A 25,125-nucleotide genomic window follows, 5' to 3' on the forward strand; every position below is an offset into this window, starting at 1 on the left:
ATTTATACTGACTTTCATAAAAGCATTTGATAAAGTAAATCACAATATAGTTTTATATAAATTATCTTATTATAGTTTCCATGAAAATGTTTTAATGGGTAATAATTATTCTTATGTTCTCATACCCATGCTGTAAAAATTTCTAGTTATGTTTCAAATGATTTTTTGGTTAGTTACGGTGTTCCTTTAAAGTAGTGATCAGATACCTTCTGTACTTTCGGGCCATATTCACGAATTAAAAAGAGTTCGCGGGCTGGACAAAAATAATAATTTTATATTCTTAAATTATTTATTATGAAAAATAATATAATGTTTAAAACTTTAAAATAATGAAATGTATTACAAAATTTCGTCGTCTTAAAATTTAAGGCGGGCCATATGCCCGTATACAATAACGGCCAAAAATGGCACAAATTAGTTTTTCGTAGTTTCTATTGTTGAAAATAAAGTTACTGCATTTACAGCCAGATTCGACACAAAAAGGCGAACAATTTTGATGTAAGGTACATCTACCTAGCGGTAAAATTGTGAACTCCAGATCTAAAATAAACGACTGAAAATATTATTATTGTGCAAAGTGAAAAACTACCCACTTTACAACAATAACAATTTGATACTAAATGATATTACCGATCTTGTCTAAAAAAAATACTATCTTGTAGTACATTTTGTTCGGAATATTTTTTAAAAAAAGTATAGATTTTTAAGTATAATACGTATTGAAATATATCATAAACTCATTTTGTGCCCAAATTAACCCTTAATCAACTTTTAGGGGTAGTTTCACTTGAATATTTTTTAAATATTTTTCCCATCATCTTGGTGTTTTTTTTACAATAGGTACATTTTTATCGGAAAAAAATAAAAATTTAGGCAGAAAGGGATTTTGTTGATTTTTTTGAAATAAACATATTTTTTTTAATCAATTTCGGTTTTTATGTACAACCGCTTAATGTGGGCAAACAGGGCTGGTCCCAAGGTGCCCACATTAAGCAGAATCCACTGTATTATTATACGAATGTACAGGATTTACAGGTGTTATAGCACGCATCATGTCTAGTGTCTATGATAACGTCGATAACCGCCAAGGCGCGAATTATATTATTATAGATAGCATATAATCATAGTTGTGTTGTTGTGTACACCGCTACAATTGGTTTAAACTGCTCTTGAGGTTTGGACCCGTCATGGAGGTATTGGCGTACACATCATACGGAACGCGAATCACCAACCAGTCAACAGGTTAGTATGCACTAACCACGCTTGTTTGTCCGCGCACGCGTAGACCGGCGACCTAAGCTTCATAACGTGATCATTCCACGCATCCTAACCCATCATATCGTTTCTAATGTATTTTTCAAATGTGATTTAGTTCAAGAATTTTGTTTATTTCAACTTCACTATAAGACTAAGTGTGTTTGCTAGTTCATTTCACTGAATTTGAATACTTTTTAGTAGACTGAAGTCTGGAATCACAGTTCGTTTTACATTTTTGGAAGTAGGAAGATCTTTTATACATTCTGTACTGTTTTATACGTTCTGTTTACAATGTTAACACCGTCTACGGTTCTATTATATCGTGAGTATAAGTAGTAAGTGCTGAAGAGTCTCTTGTATAGAATTTCAAATAGTCTACTGTGTGGTGTGTTGCTGTGTTTTATAATATTATTGTGTTGTTGTCACAATTGAAGACTATTATTATTAAACATACGAAAATTGGGATAAATATATTTTTTGTAAGTATTAACTTCTAGAAAAATTTTAAATGTAAGTCGTTGTAGGTATTTAATTGAATACCTATATAAATTTTGGCAACAAATGACAAACCTTTAAACTTAACTATAAAGTATCTAACACTGTTCTGATAGCATTGTTCGCTGTTCGTTATTTCAATGATTATCAACTATTGAATCCATTACTAACAATGATCTAAAATTTATAAAAGACAAGTGATAAATAAAGCGCAATTCTTTTATTCAAATATATATTTTTTTCATTTTCATAATTTTTGAGTTTTATCAGTAATCTATACAAATTATAATAGTTTCAATCTAAAGTCAATAATTATGATACAGTTTTTACTGCATATTATATGGCATATTGTGAACATTTTTATTGTTGACAATTCATGCTTTAATTGTAAACTACAGAATCTTATATTATATTATTTTGTTTGATTTTGATTTTAGTGTTTACAGTGTATTTAAATTATAGTTTTATCATTAACGTTTTGTTTTATTAAGAGAACGTCATACTCGCATGTGTTGTCTCTATCTTAACATATATCATGATAAATTTGTGTTCAGCAAAACACATTTTGTGATGTTAGCTTTAATATTAGAGTAAATTTACCTATTATAAAATTTAAAGGTATGAATATTACCTAGAAAATTACATGCTCTTATTGATATTATAATTTTAAGGTGAGTTATAGCTTTGTAAAATATTTCAACTTTAAAATTTTCATAACTCATTTTAAAATGATAATATCAATAAGAGCATATGTCATTTTCTAGATAATATTCTTACATTTTATAATAGATAAATTCACTCTAATATTAAAGCTAACATTACAAAATATGTTCTGCTAAACGTAAATTTGTTATGATGTAAGTTAGTAAGACAGAAACAAAACATGCGGGTATGCCATCCTATTGATTATTTTTTTTCTTATTTATTTTATATTACTATAATTACTTTTTGTGTTTTAAAATGTTCTATACAGGTGTTATTTTAGTGTATTGCTTATAATGCCGTGCCAATATTAATAAAAATATAGACTTGACGATTATGAATATTATAGAGTATTGACAACACTACATACCCAACGAACATTGAAATATCTATGAGACGTTTAATATACTTCATCGTAATATGTTGTTGATGTCTAAATGTAGATTACATAGATGTCTAGAATAGGTCTATACCTAACAGATATTAGACATTTAAGAGTTGACATCTACATAACATCTACTATTAAAACGTCAAAGAGATCCTCATGAGACTAAGTAAAAACTTTTTGTGGACACAAGTGCCTTGTATTTATACTTCATTAAGAAGATATTGTATCCGTATATTATATTGTCTCTGTCTTATTAACACATAACATAACAAATTATAATAATATAATAATAATGATAGTTCCAATTTTGTATTGTTAGCTTTAATATTAGAGTAGATTAACCCATTATCAAACTTAAAGGGAAGACAATTATTCATTTTCTCTTGTTTTGATTTTTACTTTATTTTAATTTATAATCAAGTCATGAGAATTTTTTCCATTTTTAAATATTAATTTTTTACTTCCTCATAATTTACTTATAAATTAGAATATTGTAAATATTCAATGAGAGAATACAAATAATGTTTTTACAAAAACATGTTATGTTTCAACTTAAAGAGTCTTAGGTCAATTCACTTTAATATTTTACTTAAAAACTAAAAATTGTATCTTGTATTTTTAAATTTTTATATGCTATGTGTAATTAAGATAAAGACGAAACAATACTGGTGTCGGATACACAGTCTTCAAAAAATACAAATTTCATTTAACAAAATACCTGTTAATATCAACTATCACAGCATACTTCATAACAACAAATTGTGGTTGTCGCCAGAATTGAACTTTTAAATAAAACTTCTTAGATTCTTGAATACATGATAGGAATAATGATATCATATTATTCTAAAATTAGGTTACTGTCATCATCAACGACTTGTCCGGCCAGGATGTAAGGAGATGACTATAAGTCATTATTATTATTGTCTTAAATGACTATCAGCTGAAAAACATTTATTTTTATAAAATGTTTAGTATTAATTTTATAAATTTTTATTTTACATCATACAAACAAAAATAAAAATTAGCGGAATTTAATAAATAGACTAACTATTTTAAATATCCAGTTCAAAATAAATCACTTATACTTGAAACTTTAATCTTAAATTGTTTTATTATTGATTAAAAAGGAAGTTATAAAAATTATTTAAATATCAATTTTTAAAATAAATTAAGTATTCAATACAAATTTTAATGCATCAAATTAAATTAAAATGTTTAGCAGTTTCAAATTTCCATTACCATTATTATTTTTCATTTATTAAAACATGTTTGAAAACCTTAGTTTCTAAAACTTTCTTGCCCATTCCAAAATTATACCTATTATACAAATTATATCTATTATTATAGAAAATGTATATACATTTTAATTATTCTAATTTACTTATTCCAATATATATTTTATTTTTTTGCAGTTTATCGTCAAAAGTCTGGTAATAAGTTTATGAGGGTCATTATAAGTTGTCTTTGAAAAATCACACATGTCTAATATTTTAAACTATGAATCCATTAACACCGACCACTGTAAGTAGTATATTATTAAATCAGCTATTTATATATATAATATACATGGGGTGCTTCTAGGATTATTTTATTTATTTACTATAAACATGATATTATATTATGTTAATAAGTGTATGCTGATAATCATATTTTGAAATTTTTGATTTATAAGAACTCTAATTATTGAATTATTCTTTGTTATTACGACTTTTTAATGAAAAATAGATTCCTCTTAAAGATAAATTCTTTAAAACTCCCATTTTGATACATAACTATTAATGAAATTTTCAGATGCTGGTATGACATTCTTTTATTGAAAATCTTATAAATTAAACATCAAAATGGGAAATTGAGTAAACACAAATTGCAGAACATGTACTTTCTTTTAAAACAACAAATGAGTGTATCTCATTTAATTATTCTTGATTCTATTAAATGAGAAGGTTTTATAAAATTCCATTTTGTAATGCATTACTATAAAATCTTTATTAAGATAATATTAATTTTATTTTCTGATTTTTGATGAACAAGTAAACCTAATTCTATTAATTATAATAATTATATTATTTACAGAATATGTTTTGTCCAGAACTTTCAAACTGTGAAGCACCAATATCTGTTATTACAAATCTCTTGTCAGGAAATGACCCTATGAGGTAAATAATTTAAAGTTAGTAATAGTATCATGCCTAAGGATCTAGGTTTCATTTCTTTTTTTATAAATATAAACAAAAAGTTTAATGTATGCATATTTAACTTGGAATTATTTATTTTAGTAATGTATGAAATATTAATTTGTGATTCATGTTTATTTTATATGGATGTACCATTTATGCTACTAGATTTTAATTGCTTACTGAATTTTGATTTCTGAGTAAAATGAAGTTTCAATTTTTTTTTTTATTAGTTTTATAATGATGTTCAAATGTTTTATTATTTCAAAGTTATTATTCTGTAGCCAGTGAAAGGGAGGTTAGGGATTATCTCTCGTCCTCATTGACATTTATTGTAACTGTGATATTTTTTTAGCTGTTATTATTTATTAGTTATTTCCTATTATCTACCTACTAGGTTCCAGTATTTTGAAGGAACGAATTCCTTTTTAAGGAACGTCACGTTGAACGAATTCTTTTTTTCAAAGAAAATGAACGAAAATCAGTGGCGGTCAAATGATTTTGTCATGGGGGAGGATGAGGCTGATTTTTTAATATGCACTATTATTAATCATTAAGAGGCCGTTCTGGTAGCGAAAAATCGACCGTAAAAACATGCTTTCGTACTTCCCATTTTCCTCAGCTCTCAGTAGTCGTAGAAACATGATTTATACACCAAAATAAACTTGAGAAGTTCCTCTAGATGATCTCGTTCCAGATTTTTGAATTTTTTTTTCAAACCGGATTATGCCTAATATCAATTTTTTTAAATTCAGGTAAATTGTTACTTTATTTATAACAATGTAATATTACTAATATTAACAATATTTGTATAATATTATTAAATCTATTTTTTTGTTTTTTTTTTGCTAATTCATCCAACACTTCATTGGAAGTTATATTTATAATTCCACGATGAACAGCCATAGTGGCTAAACCATTGAGACGACTCTAGAATAATAAAATTACACAATTAACAAATATATATATATATTAACATAATGTACTAATATACAAAGCATTATATTGACAGTTCAATCATGCTTACAAGTTATAATTTTACTATAAAATAAATTAACAAAACCTAAAAAGTTAGTGTATAATGTATTTATATTTGAACTGTTAACTTAATACTTATTCCAATTATAGGTTATTATATTATATTGTTTTATAATAAGTACAGCAAACTTACCTCCCCCATAGTATTTCTCAAATATGTTTTCAATCGTTTGAGGCATGAAAACATTCTTTCTGGTGTGGCCGTTGATACCGGAAGTGTGCAAAATATTTGTAATAAAACAAACAAATTAGGAAATAATTCATGATTACATAACTTGATGGCATCAAGTCCTGTTTTTGGAGATTTTCCTAAGCGTAAAAGTTTTGTATGCCATAAACTCAATTCTGCTTTTACAGTTTGAATATCAGTAGGAAGGTAAAGATGTACTAAATCATCAAAACCACCAGATTCATAATCATTCGAAAATAAACATTGAAAACCTAGAAAAGTTATTGTTAAATATAATTAAACTTAATTTACAATAAATTTATTAATTTTGTAAATAATTTAAAATTATATGATGTTTTATTTTCATTTTTAAAATAGTGCTATTCAAGTATTCAACTATTATTTATCAAAATATGAAACAAACCTCCAAAAATTCTACGATGTGCCAAAAACCTATCCTCCAATTGGTTTATAAAAAAGTCAATATAAGGGAGACATATAGATACTCGGAAATATTGCTCAGGATCGGGTATAGAACCATCATCTGTTAGAATTGAGTTATCTCTGTATGTTTGTTTCTTATTAATCCGTTTAATTTTAATATGAAAATCCAAGAATTCAGCCATTTCCTAATCAAATATTAAAATATAAATGTTTTATTGCAGTTAAAATTGTACACTTCCATGTTTACTAAAAATATTTAAGTCTCAATCAAAGTGAATCATGTATTGCTTACTTGTGCTTTTTTGAACATTTTATTAAATTCTGTTCTAATATTAGTTCTTAAGTTTTTGAGTACGGTAACATTATCATCTGCAAGATCTATAGCTTCCTTTAAATCAATGCCTTTACTTTGTAGTAATTTACATAATGGTAAACCATAAGAAAATAATACCTAAAATCAATATATTTTAAAATAATTTATATAAATAAAATATAATATAATATTTTAAAGATTCTATACTTACATTTACAATTTGAAGTGATACCAAAAATTCAGAATCAAGCGCTTTAATTAAAATAGAAGCATCTGTTGCAGCAGTATCTTTCCAACTAGAAATGTCTTCTAAGGACATCACTACAAAGTTAAAAAGCTCTATAAAATCATTTACAGCTTCATATCTCTGAACCCATCTTGTTGCGCATAATCGCTTTAAGCTTTTTACATTTGGGTCTAGATCACTTTCTTTAATTGTATTTAAAAGCACATTTTGGGGTTTAGGAGAATTAAAAAAGGTATACATTTTTTCTATAATTCCCAAGCAATTTCTAATAGGCTGAATATTACTAGCTTTAGATACAGCTAAATTGAGGCTATGAGCAGCACAATGCACATATTATAATGATCTAGGGTATGAATCCCTTATAATAGTTTGAACACCTTTTAGATGTCCCGACATATTATTCGCACCATCATACCCTTGCCCTACCATGTTATTACAGTCGATTCCACAAGCATTTAAACCTTAAAATTAAAAATAATTTACATGCATACAATTTTGTAAAAATAAAAGACTAAGTTGCTATGAAATAAAATAATCTTATTATTTATTACCATTGAGAATAACTTTAGCCAAATTTTCTCCTGTAAGACTTTGAATTTCTATGAATTTCAAAAAGCTCTCATTTATGCAAACGTTTTCTCCAGAACCACTTAAATATCTGACCCATAAAGTGAGTTGCTCTTTTACTGATACATCTGTAGTCTCATCGACCAACACGGAAAAGAAACCTGATTCATTAACAATTTTAACAATTTTTTTTAAAATAATATCTCCACATGTTTCTATTATCTCATTTTGTGTTCGATTACTAATATATTTGTTTTTAGACTGCGTTTCTAAATAAGATTTCATATAGTCTATATCTTTAGTTTTATACTTTAAAATTGCACGAAAGTTCCCTTCATTTTCATTTGATTCACCTAAACAATAAAACAAACCTACAATACCAACTACTATAAAGTATAAAATACACTGTGTTATTAATTACTCTAAACCCTTATAACTTATTAAACAGTCTAATAAAATACCAAATATTAATTTTAGGCAATTAGGCGTATAGCATTTTTTTTTTAATTTCTACTTGAGACTTAAAAGTTGTTAATTATAATATAGGTAGTGTTATATATACATACTACTGAAACAAATAGGACCATAATCTCTATGACCTCTTAATGCTATTTCCTGTTGGCCACATAACATAATGCATTCAATAATTGGGATTAAACGCTTTCGATTTGTTTCAATCTGTTTTGTTCTAAAAATTAAATTGAAAAATGTAGTTCAAATATATTTCTTACATTTATAGATTTTTATAAAATTAAGTTTATTTATTAATTTGATGTACCTTTCACTATCAATAAGATTTATTATTGAAGAACTTTTATTTGAATAAATATTTAAAAAGTTGTCATATTTAAGCAAAGCTGTTTTATGGTATTCTAAATTTCCATGTTTCTTAAACACCTATCAAAAAATTGAAAAATTATGATATATAACATTTTGAATAAATAAATTTATAAATATACATACTTCTGTAGCTTTTTTGTAGTTAGTAAAAGCCTCCACTACCAGGGTTCCTAATTTTTGACCACCAACGCCCCCAACTTTTGAAAATACAACACAGAATTTGCAAAAAGCACCTTGGTACTTTTCAGAATATGCCAGCCAATTATGAGCATTCAGCCAATGGTGCTTGAACTTTAAACCTCTCTTGGCATTACAATCGAGTAAAGGATATGTATATGTAGCTGGTGTAGTAAACCGACGTTTTTACACAAAAACGTCGTTCCAAAGTACAGGCGGCTACAACAATATCACGCCACCACAACAAGCCACTGATGCTGCCTCCGCATTGGTTAATGCCGATTTAGGCACATCACGCCATTTCCTATGATGTCAATCACCCTTTCCTTAACCACGACATGTACCATATAAATAGGAGCCTTTTTTAGAGAGGACTTCAGAGATAGTTAAATCTTCAATCCCAACTTATAGTACTTGTGCAGGTCGCGGACTTTGTAACAGCCGTATTGCCGCCTACATCAAGTACAAATCCCAGTTTTAGTGCTAATAGCTACTCTCCGGCAGAATACTTTATATTCTGTCGAAACACTTTAAATTCTAAACATTATTCTAATTTGTTTTATAAGTAATAAATATTTTAACTTTAATAACTTGTGTTAATCAACTTATTTATCAACCTAAATACAAACCACTTCCGAATCAGAGTCGACAACGTGTACGTGCATTCGTCGTTAAAGAAGCGTGAAGTAACCAAGCGGTGAGAGCGACGTGGTTACTACACTGGTAGTATCCACACATCTTTAAGAATCTTAATCAATTTTGGTTGTATTAGTTGTAATAATGAACTAACACTACACATGGTACATGTATAATTAACGATTGACAAAAGATTTAATTCTTACCAAATATCTATCAGCATCAGTCAAAGTACTGTTAATTTAACAGCCAATATCATGGAAATTGAAATCAACAGCCTAATACAATAGGTAATTTAAATTAATATTCCCATTTCTCTCATAAATAAAATATTTTACATTAATTAGTTAAACAAATATTACCGGCAAGTCCACAACTTCTTTTTCTGTAATTATCTTATAGATCTTACTATTTTTTTCATCCGCATCCGCGTGTTTTATGGTAGACTTGGTAGAGCAAGTAAAATATGTGGTTATTTTTCTTTTATTAGACATTATCAATCACAATTTATAGCAGTCGCAGTTTAAAAATGTATAATGCGCACACAGTATAACTGTACGAGACACGAGTAACGAGGTACGAGTACGATAGTCAAAACAAAACACTGTGGTCTGTGTAACAAAATATTGTGACAAACGTAATAATAATCAATGAATCGGACAACTATAATGACATAGCTACGTATTATTGTATTAATACATTTCGGCCGATGGCCCGGTCAAGGGAGGAGTGTGTTGTTATTGAAAATTCACGATCACCGAGCTGGGTAATTCCCGTATATTTTGTATAAGCAACTAATTACTAAATATTAATAATAATAACAGCCTTGTTCCTAGAACGAGTCTAGAATCAAGATAATAATAATATACGCTCATAAGCGTTATTTTCAGAAAAATTAAAACAAAATATAATACATTAACATTATAGTACAATATACATATTATATGTAATTGTTATAAATATTAAGGAAAAAGAACCATCTATCCCCCTCATCCCCCTCCCCGTTTGACCGCCACTGACGAAAATGTTCGTTCCTTTCGAGTTTCAATTTACACAGATATTTAAATAATTGAAATTAAAATATATTTTTTCTTAGTTTGTGTATTGCCAATATTAATGATTGATAGGTATCGAATATCGACATTAATTGTTACAACAGTATAGACTAAATGATGAACTTTTTGAAAAAATAGTTCTTCTTAAATAAAAACAAATTACATTACAGTCTATTGTTATTGTATATTAATTTGTATTGTTTAAAAAATATCAACAAAAGAAAAACTACAGTAATTATTATTTATTATATATCCTTTAATTAAAATAACTAAATAGTAACTTATAAAAAGATGTAATTTTAGGTATGTATAATTAAAAAGTAAACTCAACAATTATTAATTTGCAACGCTATTTAATTGGTTATTATATGAATATTTTTATTTTTTCATTTAACCAGTATTACTATTTCTATAAAGTATAATTGTATATACACGAAGAAAAATAACATAAATGATTAAATTAGAATTTTTATTTTATTTGGAACTAAAAAAGGAACTAGTTCGTTTTCTTAAAAAACGATCAAGGAACGATTTTTTTTTTTTAAGGAACAAGGAACGGAACGAATTCCTTTTTATAAGGACTTGCCAAAAACTGCTATGTTCTGTGTTACTACATACATTAAGCAAGCACGGATCCAAAGGGTTGGGGCCCGGCTCACCAAAATTTTCAAAACCCTTGATTTTGAATTTGATTATTTAATTTAAATTTTACCGTGTTACCTTTATTACCTTTCGTGGTTAAATTTATGGGCCAACCCAAAAGAATTCAGGATTCGCGCCTGGTATTAAGTATTAACTAAATTTTATTTTATTTTATTTTTTATAAATAGTATGTTCAAAGCAGTATTAGATGTGGTAATTACCAATAAAATTGTGTAATTAGCAGATGCTTCTAACTGGCTAAATATGTTTTCCTTGTAGTGTCTAAATGCCTAGCTTTAACACTGTTCCAATTCATAATCTACGTTTAAATCTAAACGAGCTAGATTAGCGCTGTAAGAAAAATGTACCTTTCCTTGATACTTATATACACATTTAACATGGACTAATGACTATAATATACTTATATTGTAGTCTGTGGTTATAAGATATATTAGAAATTTAACCCTCAAAGCTAATCTGTACCTTTGGTTTTAGCACGACAATTTGTTAAAATATATAATTTACTTATATATTTATAATTAGAGCATAGAATTTTATACAATACTACATTTATATTCTTTAATATTTTTGTTAGCAATTATTTCATTACGAATCAAATAGTTTAATACTTCTGACATTTTTTTTTGCATATTGAAGAAATTAAATTGTGTCTTTTCAGAATCTAATTTTTACATTAATTATATTTTGTTGAGTTTAAAAATCTAATAACAAATTTTGCTGACTATGAACTGATCATTTACTAGGTAACCTAATAAAAATGTTATCGTTTTTAACGTGAAGTAAACTTTTTAAGCTATTGAACATTGTAACATAGCATTTTATAAGTAATTGTTTTGTTTTTTAAAGATTTGAAGAAATCTCCAATCAATTTAAATTATTAGGATTTACACAAGTAAAGGATTTGGCACAAACAAACTTCAGCACAGCCAGTTCAGTCAATTTGCGTGGAGATCCTTTAGGATTGCTTTATAAAGCTTTTGAGGTAAATACTGAATCAATAGCAATCAACATTTTTAAACTTTATTTTTATAATTATTTTTTTTTTTTTTTTAGGTTTATAATAAACACCTAAGTAAGTTATTATCAATTCCTATGCTTTATTTATTGTTTATATGATCCATTATAATGGACTGTCTCTGACTATAACATAGGATTTAGAGTTTTATTTAGTACTATCTTAGTAACTATCATTGGACAATTAGGGCAATCATATTCTCAGTATAACTACATAATTTAAAAACATTAATATTCTCCTAATATGTATAAACTAAAGATATACAATTTTTAAGACTGATATCTTAAAAGCTATATAATAATCAAGTAATATAAAGTATATAGACATATTATTTTGTTTTTTTATAATATAATATAAATATTATATTAAATTCTGAGTAGAACAATAATGAATATGTTGATATTGTAATGGTGTTTGTTGCTGTTTATTTTTGTCTCAATTATAAATTATTTTGTAGTTAGTAAAATTTGTTTTTTTATATCTCAGTTTGAAAATGTAATACAATTTTTATGAGTTTTTCAATCTATATAAAAAAATTTAATTGGAAAGCCAAACCAATTTTTATATTTTGTTATATTTAAATAAAAATAACAGTATACTTGCAATTTTTACCAATTACAGGTATTATAATTTTTAATATACGATAAAAAATTTTCAAAACATTTTAACTCTTTTTGAGCTATTTATAAGCATGACAATTTTATTTTTCTATAGATGTCTATAAAAACTTATTTTCTAAGTTAAAATTCTTGAAAATTTAATATAATATCTCACATAAGTTGTTTTGAAACCATCAAATTTAAATATGTATAAAGACAATTATTTTTATAGACATTTTAAGTTCCAATTCGGACAAAATTACTTATTTAAAGAACAAATAAAAATGTTAATTATTATTTTGTTATAATTTTATAACATTTTTTGTGTTGGCTTAAAATTTCTACCTATATTATATTACAGTGGTAGTCACTAACCATAGTTTTGGGAACCGCAAATGTATGAAGTAAGCCACATTGTTAAGAGATGTTTAAAAATAATTTTATTTTATACGTTTAATGTCAAGGGCTACGCAATATTGACACAGAAGTTTTATTGTGGCCACCCCTGTTATATTAAAACTTAAAATCAATAATGCACTATGTGCCAAAAAGGTTATTTTGAGTTATTCACTATTTATTAGGAACATATTGCCCTGGAACATACCACATACGCTATATAGTAAATATTTCTTCGCCTGTTAGCATTACTCAGGGTACTTAGCTCGTTTTAAATATTATGGGGTTTGGTACTTAGATCATTTTTCTGGGCTTAACTCATTTTTTCAATTTTTTGGTACATAGCATGTTATTGATTTCAAGTTCTCTTTTATTAATTTTACTATACTTAACAAATATTTTAACTTATTTTAAGATATTTTTTATTTATACTATGAACCTATTTTACTGTATCACAGTATTTATAGAAAGATAATATTAAATGTTGAGTCCTGTAAATTGATATAATATGGTATAAATATTTTTTTTTATAATAATTAAATACTAATGACCTAAAAAAAAGTAATATTTGCTAAAAAAAAAAAAATATATATTAACCTACCATAATACTAAAATTAAAATAAATTACTTTAATAGTTATATCTAAAAACATGAAATATACTTGGTGATATAGGTTAATAGACATTTTCTACTCAAAATCGTTTTTCGTGTACAATGGTTGAATTCAAATTTAACACACCCTTAACAGCAACACATTCGACACATAATGTATACCGTAGTGGTACCCACTTGTCCACCTTTTTAAATAGTTTATTGTGTATAGAACTTATATCATAATATGAAACATTTTTTAACAAACCCAACAATTTAATTTAATTGTCAGTCCTTAGCATGTTAAATTGTTTAAAAAGAAGGTAAAACAGGCATAATCGTGTTGCAATGGCATATTCAACATGAAATTTGAAATTGTGTCTGTAGAGGTGCTAAAATTGTATATACATTTAAACTACTATGCTTGTAAATAACCCATTTATCATTTCAATACAAAAAACACATTTATTATTGATACCATAGTTTTATATTAATAATTCAAGAATATCATCTAAAATTAACCAGTTAACCCAATTTGTTTACTTAGGTATATAAATAATTAATAATTTTTATATACACTTTTATTTTTAAATAAAAAGTACAATTGTTGTATATCAATTGTTCTTTGGTTGGATAAGTTATACTATAAGTAAACTAAAAAATGTTTTCCCATGCTCATTAGAATATGGTATACAAATTTATATTTTTAAGGCAATTCCTACACTAGGAAAGGTTTTGCTTTTGGAAAGGTTGGCACTTTATTAATGTATTTTTTTTTGTTGGAAACATATTTTTTAAATTAAATTAGTTTTACATTTTTTAAATAATATTTCCAATATTTTTGTGTTATTTATAGACATTTGAAATTTAAATTTTTTTAGTTACATATTAACTGAATAATTTGTATAAATATTTAAAAAAAATTTCACTTGGTCAAAAAGGTTGAAAAATTAATACAAGATCCCATGTACGGCATTCTTAAACTATATAAATATTTAAAATACATTAGCACAATTTATTGTTTTAAGCATTTTTAATTAAAATTGTAATAGTAAAGTAAATTACTTAAAAAATAATATCAAACATAATTTGAAATAAACATTAATATTATAAGCTCATCATTTACTCAGAATCATTTTTTTTTTATATATATAATTACAAATTGTTAAATTAAAATTTAATACATTCATAACAATGGCCCACTTGACAACTATTGTACAGCACAGTGATACCAACTTGCTCACCTTATTTTGTGTTATTTGTATAATTTGTACTTTATACATAATTTAATTTAAAATAATCCCCAGATTTTTGGAATTAAAACTTAAAGGACACAATATTGTAACTATAATAAAAAGAATAGGAATTCTGTTCCATAGATTAATGTACTTTTAATATAAATATAACAGAAAAATGGAAGTTGTACACATTACACATCATTTCTGAGAGTGTAGTCTTGGGAGGTTAACATTAAAATAAAAGTTAAAATACAATCAAAAAGGAATATATAATAAATAATGCTTCTCAATAATAGATACCTAGCAAGTTAAACTTTGAATATTTATACCATATTTTTTTAATTCCTATAGGTTGCTTTAGGGTGTCTCAAAAACTTATTTCGATACAAGGTCATTCAGCCAAAATATTTAGTGTTACATGAAATCACTTATTTATACCATATTATGTAATATCTGTTTTGCAAGTGTGTTATGTCAAAATTACGACCATTGGTTGGTTCATATAATATAAGGTTGTACCTGTACTTCTCTATCCTCATAAAGCTTATTTGCTCAACACCTTATGTTAGTTATCATTATTTAGTCTACTAGGAAGTAGGAAGTCTTCCTTATTAATTTAAGATGACACTATCCTCATGTGTTTTCTTCGTCTTACTGACGTACAATATGGCAAATTTTTGTGCATTTAATTCATGAATATTAGAGTGAAATAAAATATTAATATTTTATATTCTCATAACTTTAAGTTAAACACAAAATTATTTCTACTGAATGAAAATTTGATATGTTGTATATTTGTAAGACAGACATTTGGGTATAACAATGTTGTATCCTCCTCCCTTATAAAAGTCTTACATTAGCTATATCTAAGTCTAATAAAATGTTTTTTGATATTTCTATCAAATTAATTTATTTTAATATGAGTATATAGGTAGATTGGCTTAAAACATTTATTAATTAAAATCATATTACAAAATTATACTTAATAATATTATATATTTTGATATAGCTTAAATAAGGCTTTTACAAGGGTTAAATTAAAAAGAAAGGATTTCCTTAGTATATACCTATATTTTATAAGGCAAGCATTTAGAGATTAGCTTAATTGCTCATAATTGGTGTGTTCTCTTGATGGAGCAATATAGTTTCTTAATACTTAATAGGTTTACCACAAATCTTTAGACTAGGTTAGAGTCTGTGTTAGCTTCAATTCTATCACTAAATATGATAGAATTAAAACTAAAGATGCTATAAAAATGTAATTTTAATAAGAAAGACAATGCCTTCTGTTTTCCTATTTAAAGTACTATTTAAATTAGAGATTCACAAACTTCTGAGACCTTGTGCCAATTTTTTCAATTTTTTTAGACCCTTAATTTTGATTTTTTACAAATTAGGTAATGTAATCTGGTTTTTAGATAGCTTACACGGAGTTATTCGCGTGAATAGGGTTTATTATGGAGTGAAAATGTTATAATAATGACAATATTTATTTCATTTTTTAATTATTTAAGCAACAGGAAATGCAAATTAAATCTTATAATACTATAGCACCATTTATCATAACATATAATATTAAAAATTATTGTTACTACTTGTATTATATTTATTCTTTATTGCCTATTATTAATATTATTATTATTATTATTGAATTATTAACATGTTTAAACTTCTATATGTTATATAAATTTTAAATTATTCTGTGTTTAAATTGTTGTATAGGGCTTTACCCGTTAATATATATAAATAATATAAAAAAAAAGTTATAATTTTAATGAGAGGGGTGAGTCTGATGCTTTGATGTTAAATGTTGTTTAACATTCATTATTGTTGCACACATTTTTTTTTATATAAATTACGATGCACACGTTTTTGACTTGATAACTTTTATGGATCCCTTTTTTTTAAATCGACCCCTGGCTTGATATAGAATACTTAGGAAACCTCTGGTTCAAATAAATAATAAAAATTTTAATTATTTTATTTAAAATGCTAAAACTAAAATAAAAAAATAAAATTAAGTTAGTCAAAAATATAAGACATTCTCTTAAAGGAACAATATAGTCTCTTAATATTTTATAGGTTATAAATCTTAAGACTAAGTTAAATTCTGTATTAGCTTCTGTTCTATCACATTTTGTTATAGAATGAAACTCCATTTGAATTTAATTGCTATATATTAATCTATTCATTATTAAAATAACTTAGTATTAAAAATTACGATGGTCTATATTATATATATAATTTTTATATTTAGATGATCTTCTAAAATCTGCAAAATTAGAAAATCAAAATGGAAATTTCACCAAAACTCAGGAAATATGTGAAGAATTACTTAAGCAAAAACCTAATGATTTAAATGTAATTTTGCTGATGGCTGGATCATTTTTTAAATGTGGAAACTATAAAAAATCTAATAGTTTCTTGGAATCAGTAAGAACTTTAAATCCAAATTCGTTTGAAGTGTTGAGTAACATTGGATGTAACTATTGGAAACAATCTCAGTATGATTTAGCAAAAAAATACTTTATTGAAACTATTGACAAGAAACCTGAATATTATAATGGTTGGATTAATCTTGCTGAATCATTAATTAAAACAAATGATATAGAATTTGCTGAATATTTTTATATTCAAATTGTAAATACAATACCGAATTCATATATTGTACGAAACATGTATGGAAAATTGCTTCTATCCTTAAATAAAATAGAAAATGCTAGAGAGCAATTTATGATTGCTCAGAAAATTGCGCCAGAATCTCAAGAAACATACAGTAATTTAGGAGACATTTATTTGATGACTGATCAATTTGACAATGCTATTTTAAATTATCATAAAGCTTTAAAAATAAATCCTAATCTGATAACGACTTTGCTTAATTTAGGAATGGCTTATCTCAAACTTACAAACTACCAAAAAGCAGCGCATGCATTTGAAAAAACTATTGAATTGGATGCAAAAAATGTCTCTGCTTTAAATTATTTAAGAGTTTTATATTGTTATCAAGGAAATATATTATCGTCTGTAGAAACCTTCAAAAAAATGTTGAAAGTTCAACCTGATAATTTAGATATTAATTTAGAATTGGCTTTGATCTACATAAATATCCTCAATGATTATGAAGAAGCTGAAAATTATTTAAAAAAATGTATCGAATTGAATTCACAAAGAGAAGATCTATATAAGCTTCTTTTTACAGTTTACAAAAAGTCAAATAAACCTATAAATGCATCAGATATTTGCATTTCTTTGGGCGACTTATATTTGGATCGTTTAGATCTAGAAAATGCAATAGATGCATTTAATACTGCAGTGGATTGGAATCCTGAGAATGCACTTGGTTATTGGAAATTTGGACTCATTATGCATAAACTGGGTCATTTTGATTATGCTTTATCTAGGTAATTATTAATTATCATAGTAATCATAAAATAAATGTTTGTCTAGTAATATACTAATCATCCATGGTGTCTTGGTAAACTTAAGTTAAAATAATTAAATTTTAAATATGAGTTCCATTGCAAAGAAAATACATTATAAAAGAAATTTATTATATGAAATTTATTTTATTTTTATTTCCTAATTATTAATTAGATATTCTGAATTTAAAAATATATCCTATCCTTTCTGTTGAATTTTATTCTCGATTTGTCCTATACTTCATATTTATTCAAAGTAAACTACCTTCCTTAGTTTAATGTTTATTTGCTTATTAATAAGTAACGACTCACACAAATTTTTTTTTTTTATTTACAACATTTAGTTAAATTTCTATATTTTGTGTAGCAGTAATTGACATATAAGGAGGAATTGTGTGTTTTATTCCATCTCAACTTTAGAGATGATTGTTATATGATGTACAAAAAAGTATCATAAATTCATAACTAAAATCAGTGTCTTAACCAAAATTTATTTCCGAAAGGTAGTTTATGAATATTTAAAATGTTAATTTAAATATCCTAATCTGAAATTGCAATACAAATTAACACATGCAACTCCTACATAATAACAAAAATATTATTTCTATCTGTGAATTATATTGTATGAATCTATCTACATTTTAAAAAGAAACATTTCTGCTTAGTGCTTAGTTTCAACAATTATAAAGAAATCAAGTTAATTTTAATATTAGTTATAAAATATTAATATTTATTTACTTTATTGTTTTATATATTTGATACTATTAATGTATATATTCGCATGCATGCATTTAATTACTGATATTTTTAATTATCGATTATTAATAAATTATAATTATTTTATTTTATTTTAAATTTTAGTATAAGATACTATAATTAGAATAAGTCGACTAATGTTATCTATAGACTTCTTTGTTATTAATTTCTATAGCATAGTACTCAGGCGCGGTTCTAGGACTATATTTTCTTATAATTAGGTTTTAACTGCGAATAATATTCCTTATTTTCTCCCCTCCTCCCACAACATTTTTTTAATAAAATATTTATGCTTATAGCTTCCACAAATACCTTAAATATTAACAGTAGGTACATTATAGTATGTAGCTTAAAATCTTTATATTAATTATAATAGGTAGGTAATAGGTAAAAAATATTTTAAATACAAAAAAATAGAGTAATCCTTAGTTTTTAAGTAATTAAGTATAATTATATTTATCTAGATTTAACTGCCAAATAGTAATTCAGACTAATTTAAAAAAAAAAAAATTAAAATCTAAATTTGAAATTGAATAATTCTGTTTTTCATGCTTACAAATACTTCAAGGGCAGCAGTTGGATCTCTTAATAATTTGTCTGTGTTTTCTGTATCAATTGTTAATAGTGTAAGGCTGCTTAATCGTGAACTCTTCATAGTAGATCTAAATATGTCTTAACACAATATATGATGGAAAAACTGTGTTAAGTTAGGTCAAATGATAAAATATCTTATTTTTGTATAAAAATTACATTTTTAAAATAAGCGGCATCAGAAATATTGGTATGGGCAGCTGCCCACCCTGCCCATACACCAGAACCACCATTGATAGTACTTAGTTTAATTAATTTTTGTTATTATTCTTTTAAAATGTGTCTTTTTAATATGACTGAGCATAATTAGTAATTTTATTATAATTTATTTTATAACAGGTATAAAACAGCTATTGAATTGAAACCAACCCTTATTCATGCATATTATGATATTGGAGTAGCTTATCAAAGATTAAATGAATATGAAAGGGCTCTACAATATTACAAAATTACTCTTATTTTTCAACCAGACCATTTAAATGCTTTACTTAATTTTTTATATTTAAAAATTAAGTTGGGCCAATATGATGATATTGAAAGCTTTAATAGGATTCTTCAAATTGATCATGAAGATGCATTAAATTTGCATTTAAATTTTGCAAATTTTTTACAGAAGGAGTCTATAAATCTTAATGATGCTCTTCTTCATTATGAAAAAGCCTTAGCATATAACAATACATTAGTTGAAATTTATATAGGTATGGCAAACGTATATACCAAGTTAAACAATAATAAAGAGGTGATTCATGCTTATGAAGTTGTATTACAAATAAGTCCAGATTTTCCAGGATTATATTTTAATTTAGTACTATATTTACTAAAAGTCTGTGACTGGTCAAAATACGATTCTTACATGATAAAATTAAAAGAAATAATTAATAAACATCTCGAGGATGATCAAGTCTTGTCCTTATTACCTCATGATTCATTATTATTTCCATTATCGCCTGAAGTACAAAAAAAAATTGCTACTAAGTATGTACAACAATGTGTTGAGGAATTAGAAAAATCAATTGAAGAACCACAACAATTTCTTCACCCATCATCTTTAAACGGAAAACTAAGGATTGGTTTTATATCAACCAAGTTCGGTAAACAGCCAATAACAGATATCATGGAATACACATTCAAAATGTACTCAGCCAGAGTACAATTTTTTTTTTATTCATTATCTTCAAGTGATGATAATAAGCCAGCCTGGTAAATATTTGATTTAAATTATTTTAATTAATAAATGCAAAAAATGTTGTTTTTAATGTTGTAAACATTTTTCAAAACATTTTATAACTTTAATTATTTATACAAAAGAAAACTAAAAAAACTTAAATTATTTTATTATCATGTGATTTCAGATTCCTTAGCAAAGGCCAACTTAGGAAATATGGGTCCAGGGCGATATAATTTTAGGGTCCTTTAATATTTGTTAAATGTACAGTATAGTCTCACTTATCCGGTTATTGCTAATCCAGAAAATTTATACTTTGCACTTTAGTACTTATGTACACATAATTTTGATATATATATTCTTACATATGTACTTATTTATAGCATAACTGTAGGTACCTATACAAAATTGGTATTACATAATGAAGTATATACTGGAACGTTGTTTTTCAGTAGTACCCACATATATACATATATAGTTGATTAAAATTTTATTGTTTCGATTACATTGTGATATTATTATCATTTCTTAATTTAGTTAATCAGTTAATTTCAGTTTTTTTTTTGAAAAATATTTATTAATACATAAGTTGATAATAATGTCATTCTGTTTAATCTATATTTTCAATAATCCTGATAGAGTACAGTCCCCATCGAGTCCGAATCAAACGGGCTACTGAAATTTAAAAAAAACTGAGCATTCAAATAAAATAATTGTTACACTAATGAGTGAACAAAATTTTTATTTACAGAACATAAATTCATTTTTAATACTTATATAATATTTAAATATAATTATTAACTATACATAGATAGGTATAATAATATCAGTACAAATGAAAAGTATTAATTAATGTTTTCTGATATTCATCATATCATGTAAATGTCTAATGAAAGCAATAATATCACAAAATTTGACAGTGCAACTCTAATATTTAATCATCAACAGGGGCTCAAGCCTCGTCCCCCCTCCTTAGTTGGGCTCTGTTCCATAAAAATAAATACCTTATAATTTCTATATTTTGTATTTAACATACAGATAATATTATTTCTTCAAAAGCACTTGTTGAATAGTATTAAATTATGTATTTATATATTATATTACTATTAAACACTTAATTTGTGGTAAAATTAATTATGTAAAATCATTTTTTTTTTTAGTTTCAGGATGAATAATACCTCAGAAAACTTAAACTTTAAAGATTTGTCACAACATAGAGTAAATGATGCTGCAAAAGTTATAAATAGTGATGAAATCCACATATTAGTTGACATGTATGGTTATAGTGGTTATATTAAGAATTCCGTAATTAAAATATTTGCTTTGAGACCAGCTCCAATTCAAGTTTCGTGGCTTAATAATCCTTGTACCAGTAATGCGACTTTTATAGATTATTTTTTTAGATTTGATTCATATTCTTCTATTAATCCCCCAAATGAATATAATGGAAAAGTGTTTAGCTTACGTTCAACTATTTTTCCTGGTAATCACATGCTGAGATATACACATTTAATTAAACGTAAAGTTAAAGAAAATACATTTAATATGTTAGATAAAAAAAATTTATGTTTGACTTCTATATCTGATTTTGATAATCAAGTTAATATGAATTTTAATAATATGTATTGTCAAGAAGATCCCTTAAAAGAATATATGAGAGCGTTTTACAACTTACCAGAAAATGCTATTGTTTTTTGTAATTTCAGTAAACTCTATAAAATAGACCCATTTACTTTCCGTATGTGGCTAACTATTTTAGATAAAGTTCCTTCCTCTGTATTATGGCTTTTATATTTGAATGGTGCTGCTGAAGAAAACTTAAAAAAATTTGCTAATGATTTAAAGATTGATTCATCACGTATTATTTTTTCTGAATGTATTGACAAACATAAACACTTGAATCGAATCCAGTTAGCTGATGTATATTTGGATTCATGTTTATACAATGGGCATATGGCTTGTTTGGATGCATTATGGGCAGGAGTTCCAGTAGTAACATTACGGGGAAAAACATTTTTATCTTGTGTAACGGCTTCACAATTATCTGCTTTAGGATTTGTTGATACTATAGCTAAAAATGAAGAAAACTATATTAAAATTGCAATACAATTAGGGATGAACAAACAATTATTGAAAGACACAAAAAACCGAATTTGGGGTTCAAAAGAATATTGTAAATTGTTTGATGTAAATTCGTATACAAAAGAATTTATGGACTACCTAATAAATGCACGAAAAATTAAATAATTGGCATGTAGAAGTGTATATTTATTACAAATTATTTAAAATGTTATTTTATTTTATTATTATTATTATTATTATTGGTTTTAACATCAATTTTTAATTTATTTGTTATTTTTACACATTTTGTATAGTTGTGTATTATTTTATTATTTTCAGACTATTATAAAGATAAAAATATATCAAATTTGATTTATTTATAAAATGTTTTGTAACAGGTACATAACTATTAAGTACCTAATTCTATTTTGTATTGTTGTTAAGTAATAAAAAATTCATAAACCACTAAAGTACCTTGTTAAAAATACTTATTTATCATATTGTTGCATTTAATATCTTGTTTTATTATATATTATATAATATTATGTGACTTAGTAAGAAGTGGTATATTGGTACTTGTGATGTAATTTTACAAAACTTGTTTTGCCATTTTTTTTTCTTTAAATTGGTATTAATAGGATATTATAATAATTAATAATATTGGCACTGAAGTAGTGAAGTTATAAAATGTAGGTATCTACTACCCACCGCTACCTGTGTTAAATCATTACATTTAATATGATTGTTATATCATAAAATTGTACATGTTATAATTAATTTAAAACAAATTGTATAAACGGCTCATTGGTAAATAGGCTTATCTGAATAATGCTGTTACTAAACTAAAAAGTAATCTCGTTTTAATTTCAACATATTACTTAATGAATGACTGATACATAGTAGTATAGTACAAAGAATATAGTAAATATACTATTATAACCAGGGCTGACGGTATTTTTGGTATACAGTTAGTATACACAAATATTAAAAAATTATAATGTTAAAATTAATGAAATTATCTAAATTTTTTGAACACCTCTAAATTTACCGAAAATACCAAAATACAATATTGCTATTTGCCAATAATACCGTATCCGTAGTAAACAAATATCGGATACCGGTATCAACATTTGAAATACCGCCAGCCCTAAATTTATAAATTATAACACCAACTATTGTCTATTGGCCTATTACTAATCGTCAATTATTAGTTTGTAGTATATCTATAAGACATTTATTTGAATTGTTTTGTTCTTCATTTTATTTCATATTAAGTATTATTTCGTAAATCGCATGATTTCAAATTATTAGTCATAGTGTGAAATTTATAACAGGCACGTACACGGGGGGTGTTTAAACACCCCCCGAAATACTTGGGTTTTTGTATGGTTATGTACTGATTCAATTTTAATGTTAATTTTGTTATATCAATGTTTGTATTTGAAACAAGTATTTAAGTATAGCTAATTTTCATAAATTTTTTTTTTATATTTATTAAAAAATGTTCTACTTTTCAAAAATACTCCCCAAAACTTTTTTTTGCGTACGTCCCTGATTTATAATATCGATTTGACAAAACGACAAAATGTATAATGCAATTTCGTTATGGATTAAGTAGGTAATAATGTTTATTGAATTTTAGAAGTTGAGATGACAGATTAAAAGTTGCAGCGTTGCACAATAGTGCGCAAGGAACTGAGAAGTATTCTAAGTATCTACTGAGGATAAGATATGAGTGAGAACTAAACATAGCGTGGACCCACAGTCCACCACCTCAGAGCCGTAGCCCGCAATGAAACAATGAAAGATGGGAAATTGGGAAGTATATAGAAGTATTACTGCTATGATCCGTTCGGTATACGGATAATTAGTCCCCGGACCCCGGTCAATGGCCGATATTATATTACCCGGTCAATGGCTCGTGTGCTTTGAAAGTGGTAGGGCGATATAAAATTTCTTATTCATGGAAAGTATTGAACACAAATAATATTAATAATAGTTATTTAATTAAATTCATTTAATACATATATAATGATAATGAAATAATAAAATAATAATTGATTACGATGAGTTACGACAATACGACGGCAAAAAGTAAATAATAAACACACGCAAGTTCGAAATCC

At 25.7% G+C, this 25,125-nt stretch overlaps 2 protein-coding genes and 1 long non-coding RNA gene across 3 annotated transcripts; 1 reads left to right on the plus strand and 2 right to left on the minus strand.

Moving 5' to 3' along the window:
- The first annotated feature begins 1,229 nt into the window (after positions 1–1,229).
- On the plus strand, positions 1,230–23,185 carry LOC132928527 (UDP-N-acetylglucosamine--peptide N-acetylglucosaminyltransferase 110 kDa subunit-like). Its single transcript, XM_060993273.1, has 8 exons — positions 1,230–1,736; positions 4,255–4,363; positions 4,916–4,998; positions 12,012–12,147; positions 12,219–12,237; positions 17,262–18,408; positions 20,113–20,973; positions 22,099–23,185. The coding sequence occupies exons 2-8, from the start codon at positions 4,340–4,342 to the stop codon at positions 23,183–23,185; spliced, it is 3,357 nt and encodes a 1,118-aa protein (XP_060849256.1). The 5' UTR covers positions 1,230–1,736; positions 4,255–4,339.
- Positions 5,434–7,683, minus strand: LOC132928529 (52 kDa repressor of the inhibitor of the protein kinase-like). Its single transcript, XM_060993276.1, has 5 exons — positions 7,192–7,683; positions 6,960–7,118; positions 6,648–6,852; positions 6,188–6,495; positions 5,434–5,946 (listed from the first exon to the last, which is right to left on the minus strand). The coding sequence occupies exons 1-5, from the start codon at positions 7,465–7,467 to the stop codon at positions 5,785–5,787; spliced, it is 1,110 nt and encodes a 369-aa protein (XP_060849259.1). The 5' UTR covers positions 7,468–7,683; the 3' UTR covers positions 5,434–5,784.
- Positions 8,369–10,083, minus strand: LOC132928530 (uncharacterized). Its single transcript, XR_009662034.1, has 5 exons — positions 9,810–10,083; positions 9,654–9,725; positions 8,758–9,559; positions 8,573–8,691; positions 8,369–8,482 (listed from the first exon to the last, which is right to left on the minus strand). It is a non-coding gene; the product is annotated as an uncharacterized LOC132928530 (long non-coding RNA).
- Positions 23,186–25,125: the final 1,940 nt, after the last annotated feature.

The sequence above is a fragment of the Rhopalosiphum padi genome, chromosome 4 (genome assembly GCF_020882245.1).
Source record: "Rhopalosiphum padi isolate XX-2018 chromosome 4, ASM2088224v1, whole genome shotgun sequence".
Classification (NCBI taxonomy): Eukaryota; Metazoa; Arthropoda; class Insecta; order Hemiptera; family Aphididae; genus Rhopalosiphum; species Rhopalosiphum padi.